Genomic DNA, 21,751 nt, shown 5'->3' on the forward strand with positions numbered 1-21,751 from the left:
ACTACTAAAAAATAAAACAGAAAAATCATGTATTTAAGAGAAAAAAAGGTCACAAAATTATTTTAGTTTAATTTTATCGAAAAATGACATACAACAAGGTGCGAATATAAATAAAAATATCAGAATAAAGTAAAAATAGTACTTACTTCTATATTTACTGCAATATACCAAATGTACTTAGCTGTCTTGAAAACTCTAATGTAATAATATTTTCAGTGATTTTCTCGTTTTTATATCAAAGTCCAGTAATTATATTGATTTGTCTTTAATTATTGTATTTTCTCCATCAATTAGTGTGAAGTATTTTTTTAAATTACATTCTAATTGCTTTGCAATTAAGCAAAGTTTCTAATATTTTTCCATATATCATTTAGCTATTAAACAAAAATTAAATAAAGTTTCTAATATAATATTTTTCCACCCACCTCTACCGAAAGTATACTTTTCCGGACCTGATTGTAGGGAGCAAAGTTGTACTTTTCCTCCCTAGGGAGGAAAATATTTTTCCTCCCTAGGGAGGAAAAGTAAAAGTGACGTCATAGTATTTCATTCATGAAATATAACTTATTGACGCCCTGTGCAATATCTTTTTTTATTACTTAAGTATCTATACATTTTAACGTTTATTTATAAAACACCCAGTAGTTTGCAGAATGGTAAAAAACAGTAAATTGTTATTTTGATTTAACAATGTTTACATTAATAATTTTACTTATATTTGACAGTTGACAGTTATATTGTACCTACTTGTTAGTTTTAGTTTTAATAAATTTTGTTGGTTAGTTACATAAATAAATTAAGTAAAAATGAAAAAATGACTTGTTATTTGAGGAAGGTGGAAAAACCATATGTATAACATGGGAGTAAAGTGCCTTTTCCTCCCTTGAATGATTACTGCCCTCCGCTACGCGTCGGGCAGTAAACTTCATTCTCGGGAGGAAAAGTAGCACTTTCCTCCCTTGTTATACAAATAGCTATTTCCCATATTAGCAGATCTACGGGGAGGAAAATTTCATTTTTCTGTGTCATTTTATTCTGTTAAATAATCATGTGACCAATAGGACTGAAAATATGTAACTAAGGTCCTTTTAACGTGTTGAATTTTTTCATTGGACCAATAGGAGTTCGATTTCTCTAAATCTGGTTTGAAAATAATGTGGGAAATATAGGTGGTCTGGACTTACAGAAAGAATTTATCTGATATGTATTGTAGGTATTAGCAATATAATGATAGATTTGGCAATTGGTGGTTTGCATATATTTGTGTTCCATACACTGACATTTTCTAGGGAGAGATAATGTAAATATTGAGAGTTGCACGTTAAAAATAAGAGGTTTACTAGATTGGACACAATGAAAGAACGCCTGTGTGTATAATAGTATACGAAAGATTTGAATGTTTCTCAGTAGAAACGAAAATACTAAAGCCTTTTTGACATGCTGATGTATTTGATTTTTATGCCATTGTATTTTATTGGTTGGACGTCACGATTGGGTCAATACGGCCGAAGATGTATAACTAATGCCCTTTTGGCTGTATTGTGAAAATACCTAACTAAAGCCTTTTTGATATGCTGATGTACTTGATTTTTATGCCGTATTCTATTGGTTGAGGTACTGTACGTTACGATTGGACCGAAAATACATATCTAAGGCCTTTTGACATGATGTATTTTATTTTTTTGTCACTGTACTGTATTGGTTAAATCATTTGAGAACTCGTATGTCACTATTGGACCAATATTACCGAAGATACGTAACTAAGGTCCTTTTAACATGATGCTGTATTTGATTTTTCTGTGTCTGTTGGTTAAATCATTTGTATCTAATGCCTTTATGGCATGATGTTATGTTTAATTTTTCTATATTATTCAATTTGTTAAATCACATGATGCCTCGCATATCTCTCAGAGAGGGATGGATTGGACATATCAAAAGAATGCTTCTATTGTATCTTATACGTTATCAGGGGCTTTAGTTACGTATTTTCATGATACAACCAAATGGGCATTAGTTATATCTTCGATTTTATTGACCCAATCGTGACGTACAAGTCGGGCCTCCACCACAAAACGAGACAAAAATGAGCAGAATGGACCTTAAAATTTTTTTAAAATTTCCCCAGCATCTGGGGAAAAATTGATTTTCTATCTAACTCTAATACACAGGCTCTTATGGGAGGCGCTGTTGCCAGATGTTGTGAAATGCCCAGTTTGTCAGTAGATCTAGGGAAATTTTTTTTGTGCGCCCATACCGGTGGGCACTACATACCTACAACTTTTATTTGCTATGCCTCTATACGTTAAGCCATTTAGGCATGCCTACAACCTTTATTGCCCATGTCTCTCCTTACGTCTATGCTTCTCTACGTTAAGCCGTTTAGGTACTACAGACCTACAACTTTTATTGTCTATGCCTCTCTACGTTAAGCCATTTAGGCATACCTACAACCTTTATTGTCCATTTCTCTCCTAACGTCTATGCCTCTCTACGTTAAGCCGTTTAGGCACTGTAATACTACCACCGCTTAAACATAAATTACGTTACGGTCGTACATAAAATATAGTATGCAACTCGTAATGCTTAGATTTCTGCACGTGATTGGTTTAAATAACATATTATGGTCGTAGATAAAATATAGTATGCAGCTTGCAACGGATAGTTTATGTATTAAATAACATATTCGTTACTACCCACACCTTTAACGTACCACAATCTCCAATCAGACCAATGCTAACGAGATGTATAGCGCCAACTATCGGATAATAGCTGAATTATGGTAGATTTCTTCGACGTAATGTCAAGGAAAATTGGATAAAAATGGCGAATTTGAATAAAAATGGACTAAAAATGGCATCATCCAGCGGCTAATAGGTAAACTATGGTAGATTTCTTCGATGTAATGTCAAGGAAAATTGGGTTAAAAATGGTGAATTTGAATAAAAATGGCGAATTTGAATAAAAATGCCGAATAGGTTACGGTCGTAGATAAAATATAGTATGCAACTCGTAATGCTTAGATTTCTGCACGTGACTGGTTTAAATAACATATTATTTTATGGTCGTAGATAAAATATAGTATGCAACTCGTAACGGTTAGTTTATGGATTAAATAACATATTTGATACTCCCCACACCTTTAACGTATGACAATCTCCAATCAGACCAATGCTAACGACATGTCACCATCGCTTAAACATACTAAATTATCGGTCGTAGATAAAATATAGTATGCAACACGTAGAGCTTAGATTTCTGCACGTGACTAGCTTAAATAACATATTATGTAAAAGAAGAAGAATAGACAGTTGACAAAAAGAAGAAGAGCGTGGCGACTAGCACAGAACGGAAAATTGTTTTATTTTTAATTTATTTACTATTTTAATTTAAAAATAGCGCCAACTAGCGGATAATAGCTAAACTATGGTAGATTTCTTCGACGTAATGTCAAGGCAAATTGGAATAAAAATGGCGAATTGGAATAAAAATGGCGAATTGGAATAAAAATGGCGAATTGGAATAAAAATGGCGGATTGGAATAAAAATGGCGAATTGGTGGCGCCATCTAGCGGAAAATAACTATGGTAGATTCCATCGCTGTGACGTCAGCATCTATCTCACTCTTACTCATTGGAAAGGTACTTCTCTCTCTAACACATTGATTTCCCTATCTTGGTAGTCATAAAAACATAGCCCTTCTACTCTTGTTCTTCGCATTTTTTTATATTCTGCTGTATATCACTTTTAAAAATGTTTAAAGTAAGTGGCTCATTAGGCTAATTATTATTCTGCCTCGCATGTTGAAATGAGAAATGAAATGAAAATGTGAAATTTTCTGTTGAAAAAACATTCAATATGAAAAAAGTTATTGTAGTGACGCTGTTTTTCAATTGACTTACGTATTTTACATTTATTAAAAATACTAATTTTATACTCGATCTTCAATCTGAGAATTAGGATAATTCTTTTTTGGTCATTTGGTCACTTACTTGTATTTCAAATAATTGCAAATTTCTTTAGTTTGAAATTAATCTTTTTGAGCAGCTAAAGAATTATGAATTGCCGCCTGTAAATACAATATTAAATAATAAACTATTTCCAAATGGATGAACTAGCCAGGGAGGTAGTGTCAAATTTGACCGGAGCATTTTAGCATGGCTCGTTTCTTATTATTGAGGTAGGTGTTCCAAAGCTTATTAACAAATGATGTGTCAGCTGGCCCAAAACCGGGGATTTTAGGCAAGAAAAGCTAAAATATGAAAGTTGATGGACCAACGCTACAGCTTAAATATCAAATATTTATATACGTTACTCAGAACATTTAATGGACTTGCTTACTTGGCACCTACCTTTCACTCAGAAGATCGGGGTTCAAATCCTGGTGCGGAAAATTCTTTTTGTTTTTTAAATTGACATTTTATTTTGAAAAATATTTATTTTTATAATACCACGTTTTTATTATTTATACGAGACAATATAAAAAAAATCTGTATGTCTTTTATAGAATTATGCATAGAACTTATGAAATAGCATATATACATTTGATCATAAATATTATGATTGACTTTAATAAGCAAAATTGTTGTACATGAACCCCTGAAGCTTCCTGAGTTAGTACGACCAATCTAAGTGAAAAAGGGGGTTGGCCTCCCCACCCCACTCCCGACATTTTTTTATCTTTTTAGACAAACTGTTTTTTGCATAATTTTATGTGATGTAAAACCAAAAGATACATACAACCCTAATTTTTCACTTTTCTATCACCAACCCCCATTTTTTTAATAGCAATCTAATTATTTCCCTGTTCTCTATAACATATAAAAATCAATTTTTGTCTGTATGTCCCTTATAGAATCGTAAACTATGCATTTAATCATATTATGATGACCTCAAGCAAAGTTTTTGTACTTACATGAACCCAGGAAGGAGTTAATACTTAATAATATATACTTAATATACTTAACAATTAATAGAGTTAAAAGAGTTAATACTTTTTTATTATTAACTAGCTGACCCGGCAAACTTCGTACCGCCTTAAAACTAAATAATGTTTGAATGTTTAATACCTAAAATTACCAGAAAGCCAAAAAATACTAAAAAATATTGCGTACCCATACTTTTTTCTACCAAATGCATAGTTTACGATTCTATAAGGGACATAGGTACAGACAAACATTCATTTTTATATATTATAGATAATAGGGAAATATTTAGATTGCTATTAAAACATGGGGGTTGGTCATAAAAAAGTGAAAATTTAGGGTTGTATCTTTCGGTTCTACAACATATAAAATTAAGAAAAAACAGTTTGTCCAAAAAAATAACAAATAATATCTCCCTTTTCACTTAGATTGTTGGTCTTACCAACTCAGGAACCTTCAGGGGTTCATGTACAACAAATTTGCTTATTAAGATCAATCATAATATTATGACCAAAAATGCATAGTTTGCGATTCTATAAAAGACATACAGATTTTTTTATATTGTCTCGTATAAATAATAAAAACGTGGTATTATAAAAATAAATATTTTTCAAAATAAAATGTCAATTTAAAAAACAAAAAGAATTTTCCGCGCCAGGATTTGAACCCCGATCTCCTGAGTGAAACGTAGGAGCCAAGTAAGCAAGTCCATTGAATGTTCTGAGTAACGTATATAAATATTTGACATTTAAGCTGTAGCGTTGGTCCATCAACTTTCATATTTTAGCTTTTCTTGTCTAAAATCCCCGGTTTTGGGCCAGCTGACACATCATTTGTTAATAAGCTTTGGAACACCTACCTAAATAATAAGAAACCAGCCATGCTAAAATGCTCCGGTCAAATTTGACACTACCTCCCTGGCGTTTAGTATCTATTAATGAGAATTTACCCTAGCCAGGTAAAGAAAGGATTAAAAACTGTCCTCTGTAAATACAAAAAGTACGATTCAGAGCGAGCTGTGCCGAGCTTAAGTTGAAATACGTGGCATCAATGCTGTGTCCTTCAGAGAACTAAATTTAATAATAAAATATATATACGTGCTGCCATCTATTCAAAGAATTGTTAAACGTTAGTTTACAAATTCGCCACCTATTTTGACCATAGCGTGCTAATACCCCCTTAATATCATTAGTAATGGTCGTGTAAGAGCCCTATTAAAAGTTACGCACTGGCATTCATGATTTGCGAAATGGTTGAATTGCCAACCATAGCCATTTAAATGTAAAATCCGCAACCTATTCTAATTAAGATTTTTCTCGAAGGCTCGATATTATACTATATTATACAATTATTAATATTTCAAATTAACAGACATCCATAATATAGTCCGTTCTTTAACGGTAAAATATTGCAAAACCTCTAAATTTTAAAGAACCGCTTGGATTGACATGAAATTTGGCATACACATAGTTAACAAGTCAAAGAAAAAAAGTGATATTGTGCCGATATGTGCTTTTGCCCTGGGGGTGGTTTTCACCCCCTCTTGGGGGTGAAAAAATATTCGTCCAAAGAAAGTCAGGAAATGTATAGAGTTTTTTCACTAAGTCAATACTTTTCGAGTTATTTGGCAGTGAATATGTTCATTTTTTCAAAAAAATAACCACGCTTTTAGACGGTTTTTCGCAAATAACTCAAATAGTAAGTAATTTGTCGAAAAAACATTCTAAGCAAAAATAAAGCCTGTAAAAAATTTAAAAAAATGGTGTATATACCACGTCCCTACACCTAGTAGAAGCAGAGTTATAGCTAATGAAAAATAGGTTCATATTCGTCAAATTCCAAATAGAATACTTTAACTTTGAAATAATCAAAAATGAAGCACATTTCGGGGAAAACTCATTACAATTTATTTAAAGTGTTTAAAAAAAGCTTCATTTTTGTTTTATAAAAAAAATTTCTAGCATCAAAATTAAACAAGTTACGCGCAAAATAAAGGTAGTCCCTTTTGGTTTTGGGAAAAAAATCAAGAAAATCACCCCCTAATTAGTATCTGAAATGAACTTAATCGTTACGACTTCACAAGTTTCTTGACTCGTGTATATGTTGTTTATATGATCTGTAAGTTTCATCGGTTCAAAGTCCTTATTATTGAAAGGGCTGTAGTTAAAAGGGGTTGAAAGAGTCACTGATCACGAATGTATGCAAATTTAGAAACACTAAATCTTAATCAATTTTTGTCATCAACAGAAAAACAAAAAAATACATGATATTTAGAAAAGCAAATCTGACTTTTTTTGTTTTTCGAGATTTTTGGTATCTCTAACCATTTTTAAGTTATTTTGAAAAAAAGCATATTTTTCAAAATTTAAATTTTTAAAAATTTTATTTTGAAACCAAATTTTTTCAAAATAAGCACTTTGAATAGATGAAACTTACAGATCATATAAACACAACATAAGTAAAATAATTTGTGGAGCGGTAACGATTAATTTCATTTAAGTTGCTAATTAGGGGGTGGTCTTCCCGATTTTTTTTTTGCAAAAACAAAAGGGACCAACTTTATTTTGAGCGTAACTTGCTTAAATTTAATGCTAGAAACTTTTTGTGAAATCAGAAATAAAGCTTTTTTAAACACTTTAAAAAAGTTATAATTGGTTTTCCCCAAAAAGTGCTTAATTTTTTGGATATTTCACGTCGAAATATTCTATTTTTCATTGGCTATAAGCCTGGTTCTACGAGATCCAGAGACCTAACGCGTCCACCATTTTCTTTACTTTTTTATAGGCTATATTTTTGCTAAGAACGTTTTTTTCGACAAAATACTTACTTTTTGAATTATTTGCGAAAAACCGTCTAAAAATGTGGTTATTTTGTTGAAAAATGAACATATTCACTCGCAAATAACTCGAAAAGTGTTGACTTGGCGAAAAAGCTCTATGGAACAAAAGTTACTTAAAATTAGTCAGTTTACCCATTTCCGGACTTATTTTTTACATATATTTTTTCACCCCCAAGAGGGGGTGAAAGTCACCCCCAGGGCAAAAGCACACATCGGCACAATATCACATTTTTTCTTTGACATGTAAGCTATACGTATGCCACATTTCATGTCAATCCAAGCGGTTCTTTAAAATTTAGAGCAAAAACCGTGAAAGAATGGACTAATATACAATTTGATGGATTCGACTACATTAATTTCGTGTTATGAATTACAAACTATTCTTAATTTTTTACGGTTAGCGACAAATATAAACCAGAATTTTTCTACTTTATTAATTTTGAAATTTCTCAAATATCAATGGGTGTTTTTCTTTAAATTCATACCGATTCAAGGTGTACTTCAGTTCATCTCTAATAGGACTGACTGAACAGTCTTTAGGATTTTGTATATAGTAAACATTCAACGTTTTTACTTCGACATGTACGTCTAGTCTTAATTTATCGACATTTTTGTCAAATAAAACTTTTAATACTGGTGTCAGATCCTCTGTCTTTCGAGCCATAGGAGAAATAACGACGAGGGTTCGATCAGGATCGCAAGCTTTGTACATTGTACCTGAAATTTGTATTGTCAATAAAATAATGTTTATAGTTTATGCAATTGACCAATTTTCACTTTATGGATGAATCAATGAGAACTAAACTAATATTTTCTAGATTGACACATTTTAAACTAAGCTCACCACAGCAGTTTCAGTGGAAGTGATTTTAGGCGAGCGGCAGCAACCCCTAAAATTACGTTATACCGACCACGAAAATCAACTTTAAGGTGAATGACCAATTTTAGTCATTCTTTATGTTTTAGAAGTCGCTGAATCCGAATAGAAAGTTTATTTTTATCTAGAATTGGTGGAACATGTTTAAAAATCTAATTTTATGCAAAAATGCGAAACATCAATTTTGATGATTTTTAAACTTTACCTCGCTGTATCTTTGGTCGCTGTAAATATTTCTTTTTGAAAATTTTACTATATCATCTTTGAAGAATTTGGATAACAACGAGATTTGTCCGAGATGTTTAAACAAATTAAAAGAGAAGTTGTTAATTTTTAAACAATTTGTCGTCAGATTACGTTAGTTTCATGTTTACTTAAAAAAGTAGGGTGACAAACTTTTTATTTTATAATCTTAATCAACATAGCATTAAAACATAGGTCATGAAGAAGTTTTCTGAAAAATTTTAAGTCAAAATATGCAATAGGAAAAAAGTTATGTGACTTTATAGACGAGTGGCACTCCCCCAAAAAATGCCTATTTCTCGAGAAATTGACAACGGTGTGGTGAATGGCTAATTTCTATAATACTTTTTTATGTTTTTGATGATGCTGAAAACGAAAATTAGGTTTATTTTTAATTTAACGTGGAGGAATATTGTCAAAATTACAATTTTATCCCAAAAATAAATAAAATGAAATCACCTTTTTTTTTTAGATTAACTCGCTACAACTCTGTTCCATTTTAATATTTTTTCTGAAATTTTTACAGTATATATTTCTTAACTTTCTGAAGAACAATGAGACCTGTTTCAATCTTTCTGTCTTATTATATATATTATAAAAGTTATGAATTGTTTAAAATAAAAGGAGCAGATTCCTGAATTGCAAAGTTTAATCGCAGAAGTTGAGCGACAAAATTTGAAATTTAGCTTTTTAATCAAGTTTATGTTAAAATACAGAGTAAGAAGAACAAAATGTTTTATAGAAAAAAATGGTGCAACTTTTAATTTTAAGAAGAACGTGATTTCATTTTTTTTAGGGTAACATTGTGATTTTGACAATGTTCCCCCATCTAAAATTCAAAATAAATCTCATTTTCGTTTTCAGCACCATCAAAAACATAAAGTATGATCGAAATTAGCCATTCACCACACCGTGGTCAGTTTCTCGAGAAATAAGCGTTTTTTTTTTGGGAGTGCCAATCGTCTATAAAGTCACATAACTATTTTCCTATTGCATATTTTGACTTGAAATTTTTCAGAAAACTTCTTCAAGACCTATGTTTTAATGCTCAGTTGATTAAAATTATAAACTAAAAAGTTTGTCGCCCAACTTTTTTAAGTAACATGAAACTAACGAAATCTGACTACAAATTGTTTAAACATTAACAACTTCTCTTTTAATTTGTTTAAACATCTCGAACAAATCTCATTATCTAAATTCTTCAAAGATGACACAGTAAAAATTTCAAAAGGAAATATTTATAGCGACCAAAGATACAGCGAGTTAAATATGAAAAATCATCAAAATTGATTTTTCACATTTTTGCATAAAATTTTATTTTTGAATATATTCCACTAATTCTAGATAAAAATAAACTTCATATTCGGATTCAGCGACCTCGAAAACATAAAGAATGATTAAAATTTGCCATTCACCTATCATGGTCGCTTTTTCGATTTCTAAGCCTCAAATTAGGGGTGTGCCGCTCGCCTATTTGTTTCAACATGGTTTACAGATTGTTAGATATTGCTATTGTTGTCATCAAGTACATATAATGCTTATATTTTTTAATTTACTAAACTTACTTTTAACTTACTAGTTACGCATCTATTTACTTTGTTGCCATATAGAGTTCAAATTGTAAGGTTTTACCCTCAGAACCAGCAACCCAAGGAAAAGTTCAAAGATAACATAATATTTTATACACAAATGTAACTTAATGCCATTTAAAGGGTTTTCACTCAGATATCTTGGTGGCTCAAAGCATGTATACCTGTAAACAGCACTGATGATGGAATTGTTATTCCGAAAACGTTCTGTGATGTAACCCGAAAGGGTCTTTTTAAATATAGATATATCTTTTATAAAAGATTTTAATTAATTTTTTTTAACTTATGTTACTGCCTCACTATTAGACACCTTGCAGTCATTACATTCTTCTTTTTTTTGTCATGAAATCATATATTTGGGAGTGATTTTCTCCAATTTTTGTACAACGAGTAGAGTTTCTCTCTTTTGAAAGCATATGTTAACAATCACCACATCTAATGCTATTGCTAATTCTAAAATATCACATCTAGCTTCATTTCTAGTTCCACAGCTTAGTACTCCATGCATTGCTCCATATCCTGTTTAGGATTGGCACACATGTGCATTAAAATCATATCCTATTATGACTTTCTCCTATGATGAAATATCTCTTAGTATGTCTTCTTCTTGTGCCACTCCTATCGGAGATTGGAAATCATCAAGGCTACCCTGATTTTGTTTACAGCTGACCTAAAAAGTTCATTAGTGGTGCAGCCAAACCACTCTCTCAAATTCCGCAACCATGACATTCTTCTACGGCCTGGATTCCGTTTTCCTTCTATTTTTCCTTGCATTATATTTTGAAGTAATGCGTATTTATGACCTCTCATCAGGTGACCCAAATACTCGAGTTTTCTTCGTTTTATCGTTAACAAAATTTCTGGGTCTCTTCCTATCCTTCGTATTACTTCAAGATTTCAGCATTCGACGGTAGCACCACATCTCGAAACTTTCAATATTTTTATGTTGTTCTGTTTGAGAGTCCAGGCCTCTACACCGTATAATAGCGTGTTAAATACGTAGCCTCTTAGCATTCTTAATCGTAAAGGGATGCTTATATTTCTGTTGCAGAAGAAATTTCTCATCTTTATGAAGGTGGCCCTGGCAATTTCGATACGTCTTTTTATTTCATTGTTTTGGTCTCCAGTTTCGTTTATTAAAGTTCCCAAGTATTTGTAACTTGATACTTTTTCAATTTGAATGCCGTTTATACTAATATGTGCTGGTTGTGTCATGATTTTACTGAAGACCATATACTTAGTTTTTTTGATATTAATGTTTATGCCATACTTATTGCAAGCAATATTTATGTTTGTAAGTAATCGTTGTAATTCTTCTACTGTTCTTGCAACTAGTACAGTGTCGTCTGCGTATCGAATATTATTTACAACCTCTCCATTGATTACGATTCCTTTATTTGCTTGCAAAAGTGCTTCCTGACAGATGCTTTCACTATATACATTAAATAGCAGTGGTGACAAAATGCATCCCTGTCTTACTCCTCTACGTATTTCTATTGCTTTTGATATCTCATTTTCTATTTTGATGTTAGCTTTCTGATTCCAATATAAGTTGAGAATTATTCGCAGATCTTTATTATCTATGTCTTTTCTTTCAAGAATGTCTCTTAGCCTATCGTGGCGTACTCTGTCAAACGCTTTTTCATAATCGATAAAACATGCATGTACTTCTTGATTAACGTCTAGGCATCTTTGTGTAAGAACATTCAAACCGAAGAGAGCTTCTCGAGTACCTAGTCCTTTTCTGAACCCCATCTGCGTATTACTAATATCTGACTCCAACTTTTGATAAACTCGGTTGTGGATGATTTTTAGAAATATCTTTAGTAGATGGCTCATTAAAGATATTGTTCGATGTTATGAACATTCTTTTGCATTGGATTTCTTTGGCAGTGTAACGAATGTAGACAGCATCCACTCTTGAGGTATAATACCAGTATTGTATACTGTGTTAAATAAGTGCAATATTATACCTATTGATTCATCATTCAAGAGCTTTAGTAATTCAGTAGGAACCTCATCGGGTCCATTTGCCTTTCCAGTTTTGATTTTTTTTTTTTTGAAACGTTTATTCAGCAATCTGTTAGTTATAAAAATTCTAACAATAAGCGTCTTTGGGGTTTGAAATAAAAAAGAATTGACGTTAGAGAGGTCAGTCCAATGACTGGACCTCTAGTATGGAACAAACATGACATTCCGATAATTTGAAGTGAATTGAAATTTCTAAGTGCCATTTCTACTTCACATTTTAGGATTTCAGGTCCCGTTTCACCATTTACCTGGACAATGTTATTTCTGTTGTCCTCAAACAATTCTCTTATGTATTCACTCCATCTGTTAATTTTTTCTGTTAAGTCTATAGTATGTCTCCTAATTCCCAATTACTCATAGAAATGCTTATATGCTATCTAACCGGTGTCAGAAAGTTGGTCGAGAACACTTCGTCGACGGAAAATTAGTCGACAACTTTTGGTCGACAAACAGTTAGTCGAATGCACAATTCGTCGACGAACATTAATTTGATCGAATGGATTTTTTGTCGACAAAGACCCAAAGGGAATAATACATGGCGGAAACACGCCAATATATAAAGTTAATTTCTTTGTACCATATCAAAAAAAATTTTTTATCGATTGCCAGTCCTAAGCCTTGGATAAAGTGTGAAGGAAAGTTTAATCTCACGATTTCTTTACTTTTTTTTATTGATATTGACTGATTATTGCAGTCGAAAACATTGTACGGAAATGCTTCGATTCCCTAACAATTTATTTACCTCAGCATCTCGCATATTTCGTCTTGTCCGCAAGTGCACCCAAAGGCTATAGCGGGATAAGATGGTCAAAATTGCACCAGGCTCGATTCAGTTTTGGGTTTAGCCATTCGAAAATATATAATTGAAAACTCACTCAGCCAAATTTTCAAGTCCCTAGGTGCTCCGGGGGGTCCGCTATGGAAAAAACGTGCTTTTTTGAAAACATTTTTTTCCAGACGCTGTATTGCTGCAAAAAATCTGAAAAAATTAATGAATGCTTATCTTAATAACACAAAGCTGCCTGATTTTTTTCAGATTTTTAGCTTTAAAATTGAGCGCTGGAAAAATTTTCGAAATTTTCAAAAAACTTTTAGGTTATGTTATAAATTTTTCGCCAACTTTAAAATATTTTTATTTTGTGTATTTTTTTCCATTCTTTCGAATGGCATAAGCCATATTATCATTTTCGACGTGGAAAATACCTAAAAATCGAAAAAACTGTTTTTTCTTGGCATTTTCTGAAGTTTTTGACTCATACTCAACAAAACACAGCTTAATTAATCACCATTTACATTTTTATATGTATTGTTACATTTACAATCAAAATCAGCTATTAGAACTTATTTTTTTCCTACAGCATGCTCAAAAACCCCGTTTTCGGCGTTTTTACTAAATAGCCTCAGAAATCAGTAAAAAAAATAAATGTTTTAACGTTTAAAAAATTAAAATTTTGTTGTTCTCGATAGAATGTAATACAATTAATACCTAAATAAATTATTTTTTTGTTTTGCACGATTTTTTTAATTTCATATATAATAATATCATCTCATTAAGGGTACCCTGCCATAGGCTTATAAAAAAAATCAATTAATTAATTTTTTTAACGTTTTAACGTTTAAAAAATAAAATTTTTGTAGTATTCGATAGAAAATGTTGCCCCTTTATAAAAATGCTTGTTGCGGTTTGCAAAAAAAAGCTCGGCACTTTGGTGCCGTAAGCAAGGAATCGCTTCTAGCCACGTTTTTGGAAAAAACTCAGGATAAACCAGTCCTCAAGTACCCGCCGTCGAAGCCACTAACTACTTACGTAATAAAAATATTTTTAAAATAATAAAATATGAAAATCTAAGGTTTCGTTTTGATTAAAAAATAACAGGATCCCCAGGAGCTAGGTGCTTTAAAAAAACGTGTTTTTTGAAAAAAAATATTTTTAGACGCTGTATTGCTACAAAAAATCTGAAAAAATTAATGAAGGCGTACCTTAACAATACAAAGCACCCTGATTTTTTTCAGATTTTTAGCTTTAAAATTGAGCACAGGAAAATTTTTTGAAATTTTCAAAAAAAATTAGGTTATGTTCCATAATAATTTTCAAAAATCCAATAATATCGACATTGTGCCGCATTTCAAAAGTATAGTTTTAATGTTGTTCTGAAGCTATTTCCTTTGGCATTTTTATGATTAACAATTTATATGGGAAATTTTAATAAATAATTATGTAATTTTGAAGACTACATAATAATATATCAACTAGCGGGCTATAGTTTCAGTAACTAAACAGAATGTCACTGAAGATGATCTGACTAGATACAAAATGTTCTGATGTTTTTTTATAATCTATTTGGATGACTTTTTTAAAAGTTTTTTAATAGAATTTTATACCATTATACAAACCGAAGTTTTTTATTTCTGTGTAAGTTTTTTAACTGTGATACACAGCCAATCACTGGGACTTTACTATAATTTGGTTATTCGAAAGGTTATTCAATTCTCTATTCAGTAGTATAAACATTACCATTAGAAAGGGCTAAGTTTTCAATCTAATAGCACATAAAATAATATCAAAAATATTACTCTACATTCCCACCAGATTGAAAACAATGGAAACATTACCCTTATTATTTATACAGAGTGACTAAATTTTTTTTAAATAAATTAATTTACAAAAAAAAATAATGTATGTAATTTATTTAATTCAAAATATATTTTACTTTCAGAAAACGGAAAAAAATGTTTATTAGAAAAATAAACATTTCTTTTCGCTTAAATAAAATGTTCAAACTTCCAAGAGGCAGGTGACTAGCAGGAGCTGGCTTGAACATTGAATTTAAGTGAAAAGCAATGTTTATATCTCAAACATTTTCTTCTGTTTTCTAACAGCAGTAAAATATATTTTGAAGTAAATACATTACTTAAATTCTTCATTTTATGTCAATTAATTTAATTCAAATTTTTTTTGGTCATCCTGTATAAATAATTGTGTTAGTGTTTATATTAATGAATAGAGAACTGAATATCCTTTGAAATGAGTTGCCACACGACCCATATTGTCATTTAAAAAAATCATCGATTACATCATCACGCCCAGATGGATGACGTCACTCGTATCACACGACCCGTTTCAGTATTTTTCCAAAAGTCGCCAGTTTACGAAATAACGAATTTATTTCTTTCTTTGCACCATGCTGTATATTAATTTGAATTTTGTAATTTCATGATTGTGTAGTAACTTTTTAATAATTAATTTATTAATCCCTTTAAACACTCTGCACTCTTTAGGTTGCACTATTTAATAAATTAAGTAATTCAAATAATTTAATAATTATTTATTTAAATAATAATTCCTCATTAACGTTTAATAAAAATATTTTTTTTATTTTTTTTTTATTTTTTAATCAAAACGAAACCGTAGATTTTCATATTTTATTATTTTCAGAAAATGCCATAAAAAAACAGTTTTTTCGAGTTTTAGGTATTTTCCACGTCGAAAATGATAATGATGCCTATGCCATTCGAAAGAATGGAAAAAATACACAAAATAACAATATTTTAAAGTTGGCGAAAAATTTACAACATAACCTAAAATTTTTTTGAAAATTTCAAAAATTTTTCCTGCGCTCAATTTTGAAGCTAAAAATCTGAAAAAAATCAGGCAACTTTATGTTGTTAAGATACGCATTCATTAATTTTTTCAGATTTTTTGCAGCAATACAGCGTCTGGAAAAAAATGTTTTCAAAAAAACACGTTTTTTTCCATAGCGGACCCCCCGGTGCACCTAGGGACTTGAAAATTTGGCTGAGTGAGTTTTCAATTATATATTTTCGAATGGCTAAACCCAAAACTGAATCGAGCCTGGTGCAATTTTGACCATCTTATCCCGCTATAGCCTTTGACTTGCGAACGGAACATTTCCGGACAAGTCAAATTTGGGTGCACTTGCGGACAAGACGAAATATGCGAGATGCTGAGGTAAATAAATTGTTAGGGAATCGAAGCATTTCCGTAAAATGTTTTCGACTGCAATAATCAGGCAATATCATTAAAAAAAAGTAAAGAAATCGTGAGATTAAACTTTCCTTCACACTTTATCCAAGGCTTAGGACTGGCAATCTATAAAATAATTTTTTTTGATATGGTACAAAGAAACTAGCTTTATACATCGGCGTGTTTCCGCCATGTATTACACCCATACCTCACTATACGGCCGCTCTTTATACGGCATTTCGCTATAACGGAGCTCTTCAATTAAGGCACGTTTTCGATTTACGGCCTAAAATGTTTCGCTATAACAGCCAAAAAACTTTTTTCGATGTCGATACATCTACATTATGGAAAATTCTCGATTATGAAAAAAAATGGAAAAACTATTGATTATAGCAGTGGTGTCATGGCAAAATTAGCAGTGCCGGAACGCACTGCTAATTTTTGTTTACAAAACCTAAATTCTCTATTATTTTTTTTTCTTTTCTTAACCAGTGCCGGAACGGCGTTCCCACGCGTTCCCGCACCATGACACCACTGGATTATAGGGATTGAGAACAATAACAAACAGAGAATGCCAATAAGTCAAATGACTATTCATGAAAAACCTTTAAGTATTTTCGAAAATTTGGAATGGAATGGAAATACCGACCGATAAATCTGCTGAAGATGTCACATTTCAGGCAAGCGGAGGATGGTTTGAAGATAAAAAATGGTTTAATTTGCATAATATGAAAATGATTGAGGAAACAGCTAGCACTGATGCAAGGAATATCCCAACAAAGGGAATTGTTGAAAGAGGTGATTATAAACCTAAACAAATGTTTAACGTAGAGTGTATAAACGCCTGATCGTATGTACATTTCATAAACCGAAAAATCTGCGCCTGGTTGTAAGGTGTCTAAAAAACGATTAACATTGCTACTTATCTACATGCAAATTCTACGGGCAATTTTAAACTAAAACCACTTTTAATATATTTTTGTTCAAAAATCCAAGGCCTAAAGGACTAAATAAAAATCAATTACACGTCATATGGAGATCCAACAAGAAAGCTTGGACGACTAAGGCTACTTTTGAGGATTGGTTCAAAAATCACTTTTGAAGAGAAGCGAACAAATATTCGTGAGACATTAACTTAAGCAACAAGGCTTTGCCTATTTTGGATAATGCACCAGACCAGGGCACCCTACTAAAATATCCGAACTATAAGATGTTTATCGTCTTTCTATTAAAGCCATTAAAAAATATGTATGTATACCTACCTACATACACATATTGTATGTAACACGAAGTTCTTTGTATGTATTTGTATGTATTTTTGATTTACATAAGATAAAATGCCTTTTGAATTATAAACCATGTTACATATTTAAAAAATTTGGAACCGATCCTATTAAATTTCTACGAGTTTGTATTAAAATACTTGATTCTTTATACGGCTTTTCGCTTTACGGCCAAGTTTCGTGGAACGTATCTATGCCGTAAAGCGGGGTACGGGTGTATTCCCTTTGCCGACGAAAAATCAATTCGAATAAATGTTCGTCGACGAATTGTACATTCGATGAATTATGAATTCGACCAACTGTCGACCAAAATGTTTTCGACTAATTTTCCGTCGACGAAGTGATCTCGACCAACTTTCCGATACCAGGTTTATTTGTATTGATTTTGTTTCGGTTGACTGCATTCCAACCTTTTTTTTTTTATTTCTGTCCATATTTTTATTCCTCTAATCATTTTTATCAACATATAATAACTAAAATACTGCTAATTACGTAACCATAGCCTTGATCTATAATAAATAGTAAACTATACATCTTATCAGATCATGATAAGATGATCTGATAAGATCACAAATTTAAAAAACAATTATAATGAATAATAAGTACGTCAAAAGTATTTCTACATATTTTTATTATAGGTCTGGATCCCGCGTATGAAAAAAAAGTTGATTAATAGCAAGCTGAAAATTTGTTAATAGCTTAAGGATGTCTAGTCGGATAAACTTTGATATATGGGAACACTGGAACAGGGGCAGTTTTAATTGTGGAACAGGTTAAAAATTTGGGACAGTCAGACCACGAAAACGGCACATTTATTTTGTCCGACAGAATAGACTTTAACTCTCCGAACAGAGATTAAACTCTCATACAAAAATCAGACTGCTATTTATCACCTGTCATAATTCCTGTCACTTGACATATTCTACATGTTCCACTCATTAAAACGCCCATTTGGTGATAAATAGCAGTCTGATTTTTGCATGAGAGTTTAATCTCTATGTTCGGAGAGTTTAAGTCTGTTCTGTCGGACAAAATGCATGTGCCGTTTTCGTGGTCTGACCGTTCCAAATTTTTAACCTGTTCCACAATTAAAACTGCCCCTGTTCCAGTGTTCCCATATATCAAAGTTTATCCGACTAGAACCTTAAGCTATTAACAAATTTTCAGCTTGCTATTAATCAACTTTTTTTTCATACGCGGGATCCAGACCTATTACGTATCTTAATAAAATTAAGTAATCTAAAAATCTAAAATTGTTCAAGATAAAAAAATTTGAATGTAAAAATTAAGACAGATATACAGTCCCGAAAAGATTGGTCATAAATTATACCACAGATTCTGGGGTCAAAAGTAGGTTGATTGAACCTCACTTACCTATACAGGGTGAGGCAGATAAAGGGCCTATTAGAAATATCTTGAGAACTCAAGTTAAGAAAATTATGAAAATCGGAATACAGGGGTTTTGAGGTGTGAACTATTTAATGAAAATATTTTGGTCTCTTTGCTACTTCCGGTTATACCGGAAGTTGGTTGTAACTTCGTTTTTTTAAATGGGACACCCTGTATATTTTTAAATTTTTGGATTCTCCTTGACTTCTTCTTTCTTAAAATATAAGTTTTTGTAATATTATACAGGGTATGTTAAAAGATAATTACGTTTTTTTATTAATTTCGTAGCAAAATTCACACCCTGTAGAATTGTAGTAGTTTAACATAATAAACTCTGTTTATGTTCAAATCATTTTTAATATAGTCTACTATGTTAAGAATTATTGGTATAGTTAAATTTTTCTTTTTTTGTATACAGGGTTGGTCGAAACTCAGAATGAGTTTTTTCTGAGTTTTCTTAAATGGACCACCCTGTATTTTAGTATTGTAATGAAATGTTATTTTAGGATACTTTTTAATTTCTTAAGCAATCCCTATACCTAACTGCTTCAATTTGTCAGTTATTGGTGATTCAAGCCAAACATTAATTGCAACACAAAATACCTGAAATTTTATTAGGTTGGCCGAAAAAATATTCAATCACAAATAATATTTCGGAAATAAATACATACTAATCGAGACTGATACTTAAAATTGCCAATAATGGTTGAGATATCAAAATATCTACGTAGTTAAGATTGTTGGTGCGATTAACAATTAAGCACAAATTAAAGCAGTTGGGTATAGGGAATGCTTAAGAAATTAAAAAGTACCATAAAATACCATTTCATTACATTACTAAAATATAGTGTATTCCATTTAAGAAAACTCAGAAAATACACATTCCGAGTTTCGACCCACCCTGTATACTAAAATTCAAAATTTAGCTATACTAATAATTGGTAACAATAGTAGACCATATTAAAAATCATTTGAACATATAAAGGGATTTTGATGTAAAACTACTACAAATCTACAGGGTGTGAATTTTGCTACGAAATTAATAAAAAAAAAACGTAATTATCTTTTAATCTACCATGTATAATATTACAAAACCTTATATTTTAAAAAAGAAGAAATCGAGGAGAATCCAAAAACGTAAAAATATATAGGGTGTCCCATTTAAAAAAACGAAGGTCCAATCAACTTCCGGTATATCCGGAAGTAGCAAAGAGACCAAAATATTTTCATTAAAATAGTTCATACCTCAAAACCCCTTTATTCCAATTTTCATAATTTTCTTTACTTTAGTTCTCGAGATATTTCTAATAGGCCCTTTATCTGCCTCACCCTATATACTATATACAATAGTACAAACAAAAAAGTTACAGCCCTTTGAAGTTACAAAATGAAAATCAATTTTTCTTCATATATCGAAAACACTTAGAGATTTTACATTGAAAATGGACATGTGGCATTCTTATGGCAGCAGCATCTTAAATAAAAATTAAAGTGAAATTTGTGTACCCCATAAAAATTTTATGGGGGTTTTGTTCCCTTAAACCCCCCAAACTTTTGTGTACGTTCCAATTTAATTATTAGTGTGGCACCATTAGTTAAACACACTGTTTTTAAAACATTTTTGCCTCTTAGGACTTTTTCGATAAGCCAGTGTTTATCGAGATATTTTGAATATTTATCGAATCCACCACATATTTGTACAGGGTGTTTGGTAAAGAATGGGCCATAGCTTAACCTTATTCCTAAGGTTAAAATAGGTAGATTTAAGGTAACTTACCTTAGTACAAAAGTTGATAATAACCGAAATACAGGGTGTCAAAGTTAAACTTTTATTTTATTTATTTTTGAATATTTCCTGACAGGCATTTGACAACAACACGAAATTTGGTAAGTGGTGCTGGTACTGTCAACCCTACTAAATTATGTTAAACAAACGTTTCTGGCTACTACCAGAGGTCTACGACGGGGGAACTTGAATGGTTGACCCTTCCCAAATTCTACGCCACTGGCGGAATTGATATTTTAGTGCAATTTTTTCATTCTCCAATACTTTCTATGTAAATAACATTTAGTTTTCGAGATATTTGAAGCTAAAAACGAAGGAGCATAATACATTAATCAAAATAAGTGTGTCTTTTCATTTTTAACTTCAAATATCTCGAAAACTAATGACTTTATCGTTACGAATGAAGAGTATATTATTTGCATAGATAGTATTGGAGAATCTATAAATTATGCTAAAATAGCAGTTTCATCAGTGGCGTAGAATTTAAGAAGAGTCAACCATTCACTTTCCCCTGTCGTACGCCTCTGGTAGTAGCCAGAAACGATTATTTAACATAATTTAGTAGGGTGTACAGTGCCTACACTTTCTGCCAAGTATGACATTGATATGTCAAATTATTTTAAAGTAATATTTTTTTTTAAATAATTTATTCTTTATTTAAAACTTTAAGAACTATGTGTGCCCGGTACTATAAAACTATTTGACATATTTATTTGACATACTACCAGAGGCGTACGACAGGGGAAAGTGAATGGTTGACCCTTCCAAATTATACGCCACTGATGAAACTGCTATTTTAGCATAATT

General features: G+C 31.4%; 1 protein-coding gene across 3 annotated transcripts in view; it reads right to left on the reverse strand.

Moving 5' to 3' along the window:
• The window catches only part of LOC114332385 (fatty-acid amide hydrolase 2-A), a 180,156-nt gene that overhangs the window by 86,707 nt on the left and 71,698 nt on the right, over window positions 1–21,751 (reverse strand). The window contains exon 6 of one of the 3 annotated variants that reach the window (XM_028282174.2): window positions 8,247–8,478. The exons of the other annotated variants lie outside the window; for them this stretch is intronic. Coding sequence (XP_028137975.1) covers window positions 8,247–8,478 — 232 coding nt within the window. The remainder of the gene's footprint in view (window positions 1–8,246; window positions 8,479–21,751) is intronic. 3 annotated transcript variants of the gene reach the window in all.

Source organism: Diabrotica virgifera, chromosome 7 (assembly GCF_917563875.1).
Source record: "Diabrotica virgifera virgifera chromosome 7, PGI_DIABVI_V3a".
Classification (NCBI taxonomy): domain Eukaryota; kingdom Metazoa; phylum Arthropoda; class Insecta; order Coleoptera; family Chrysomelidae; genus Diabrotica; species Diabrotica virgifera.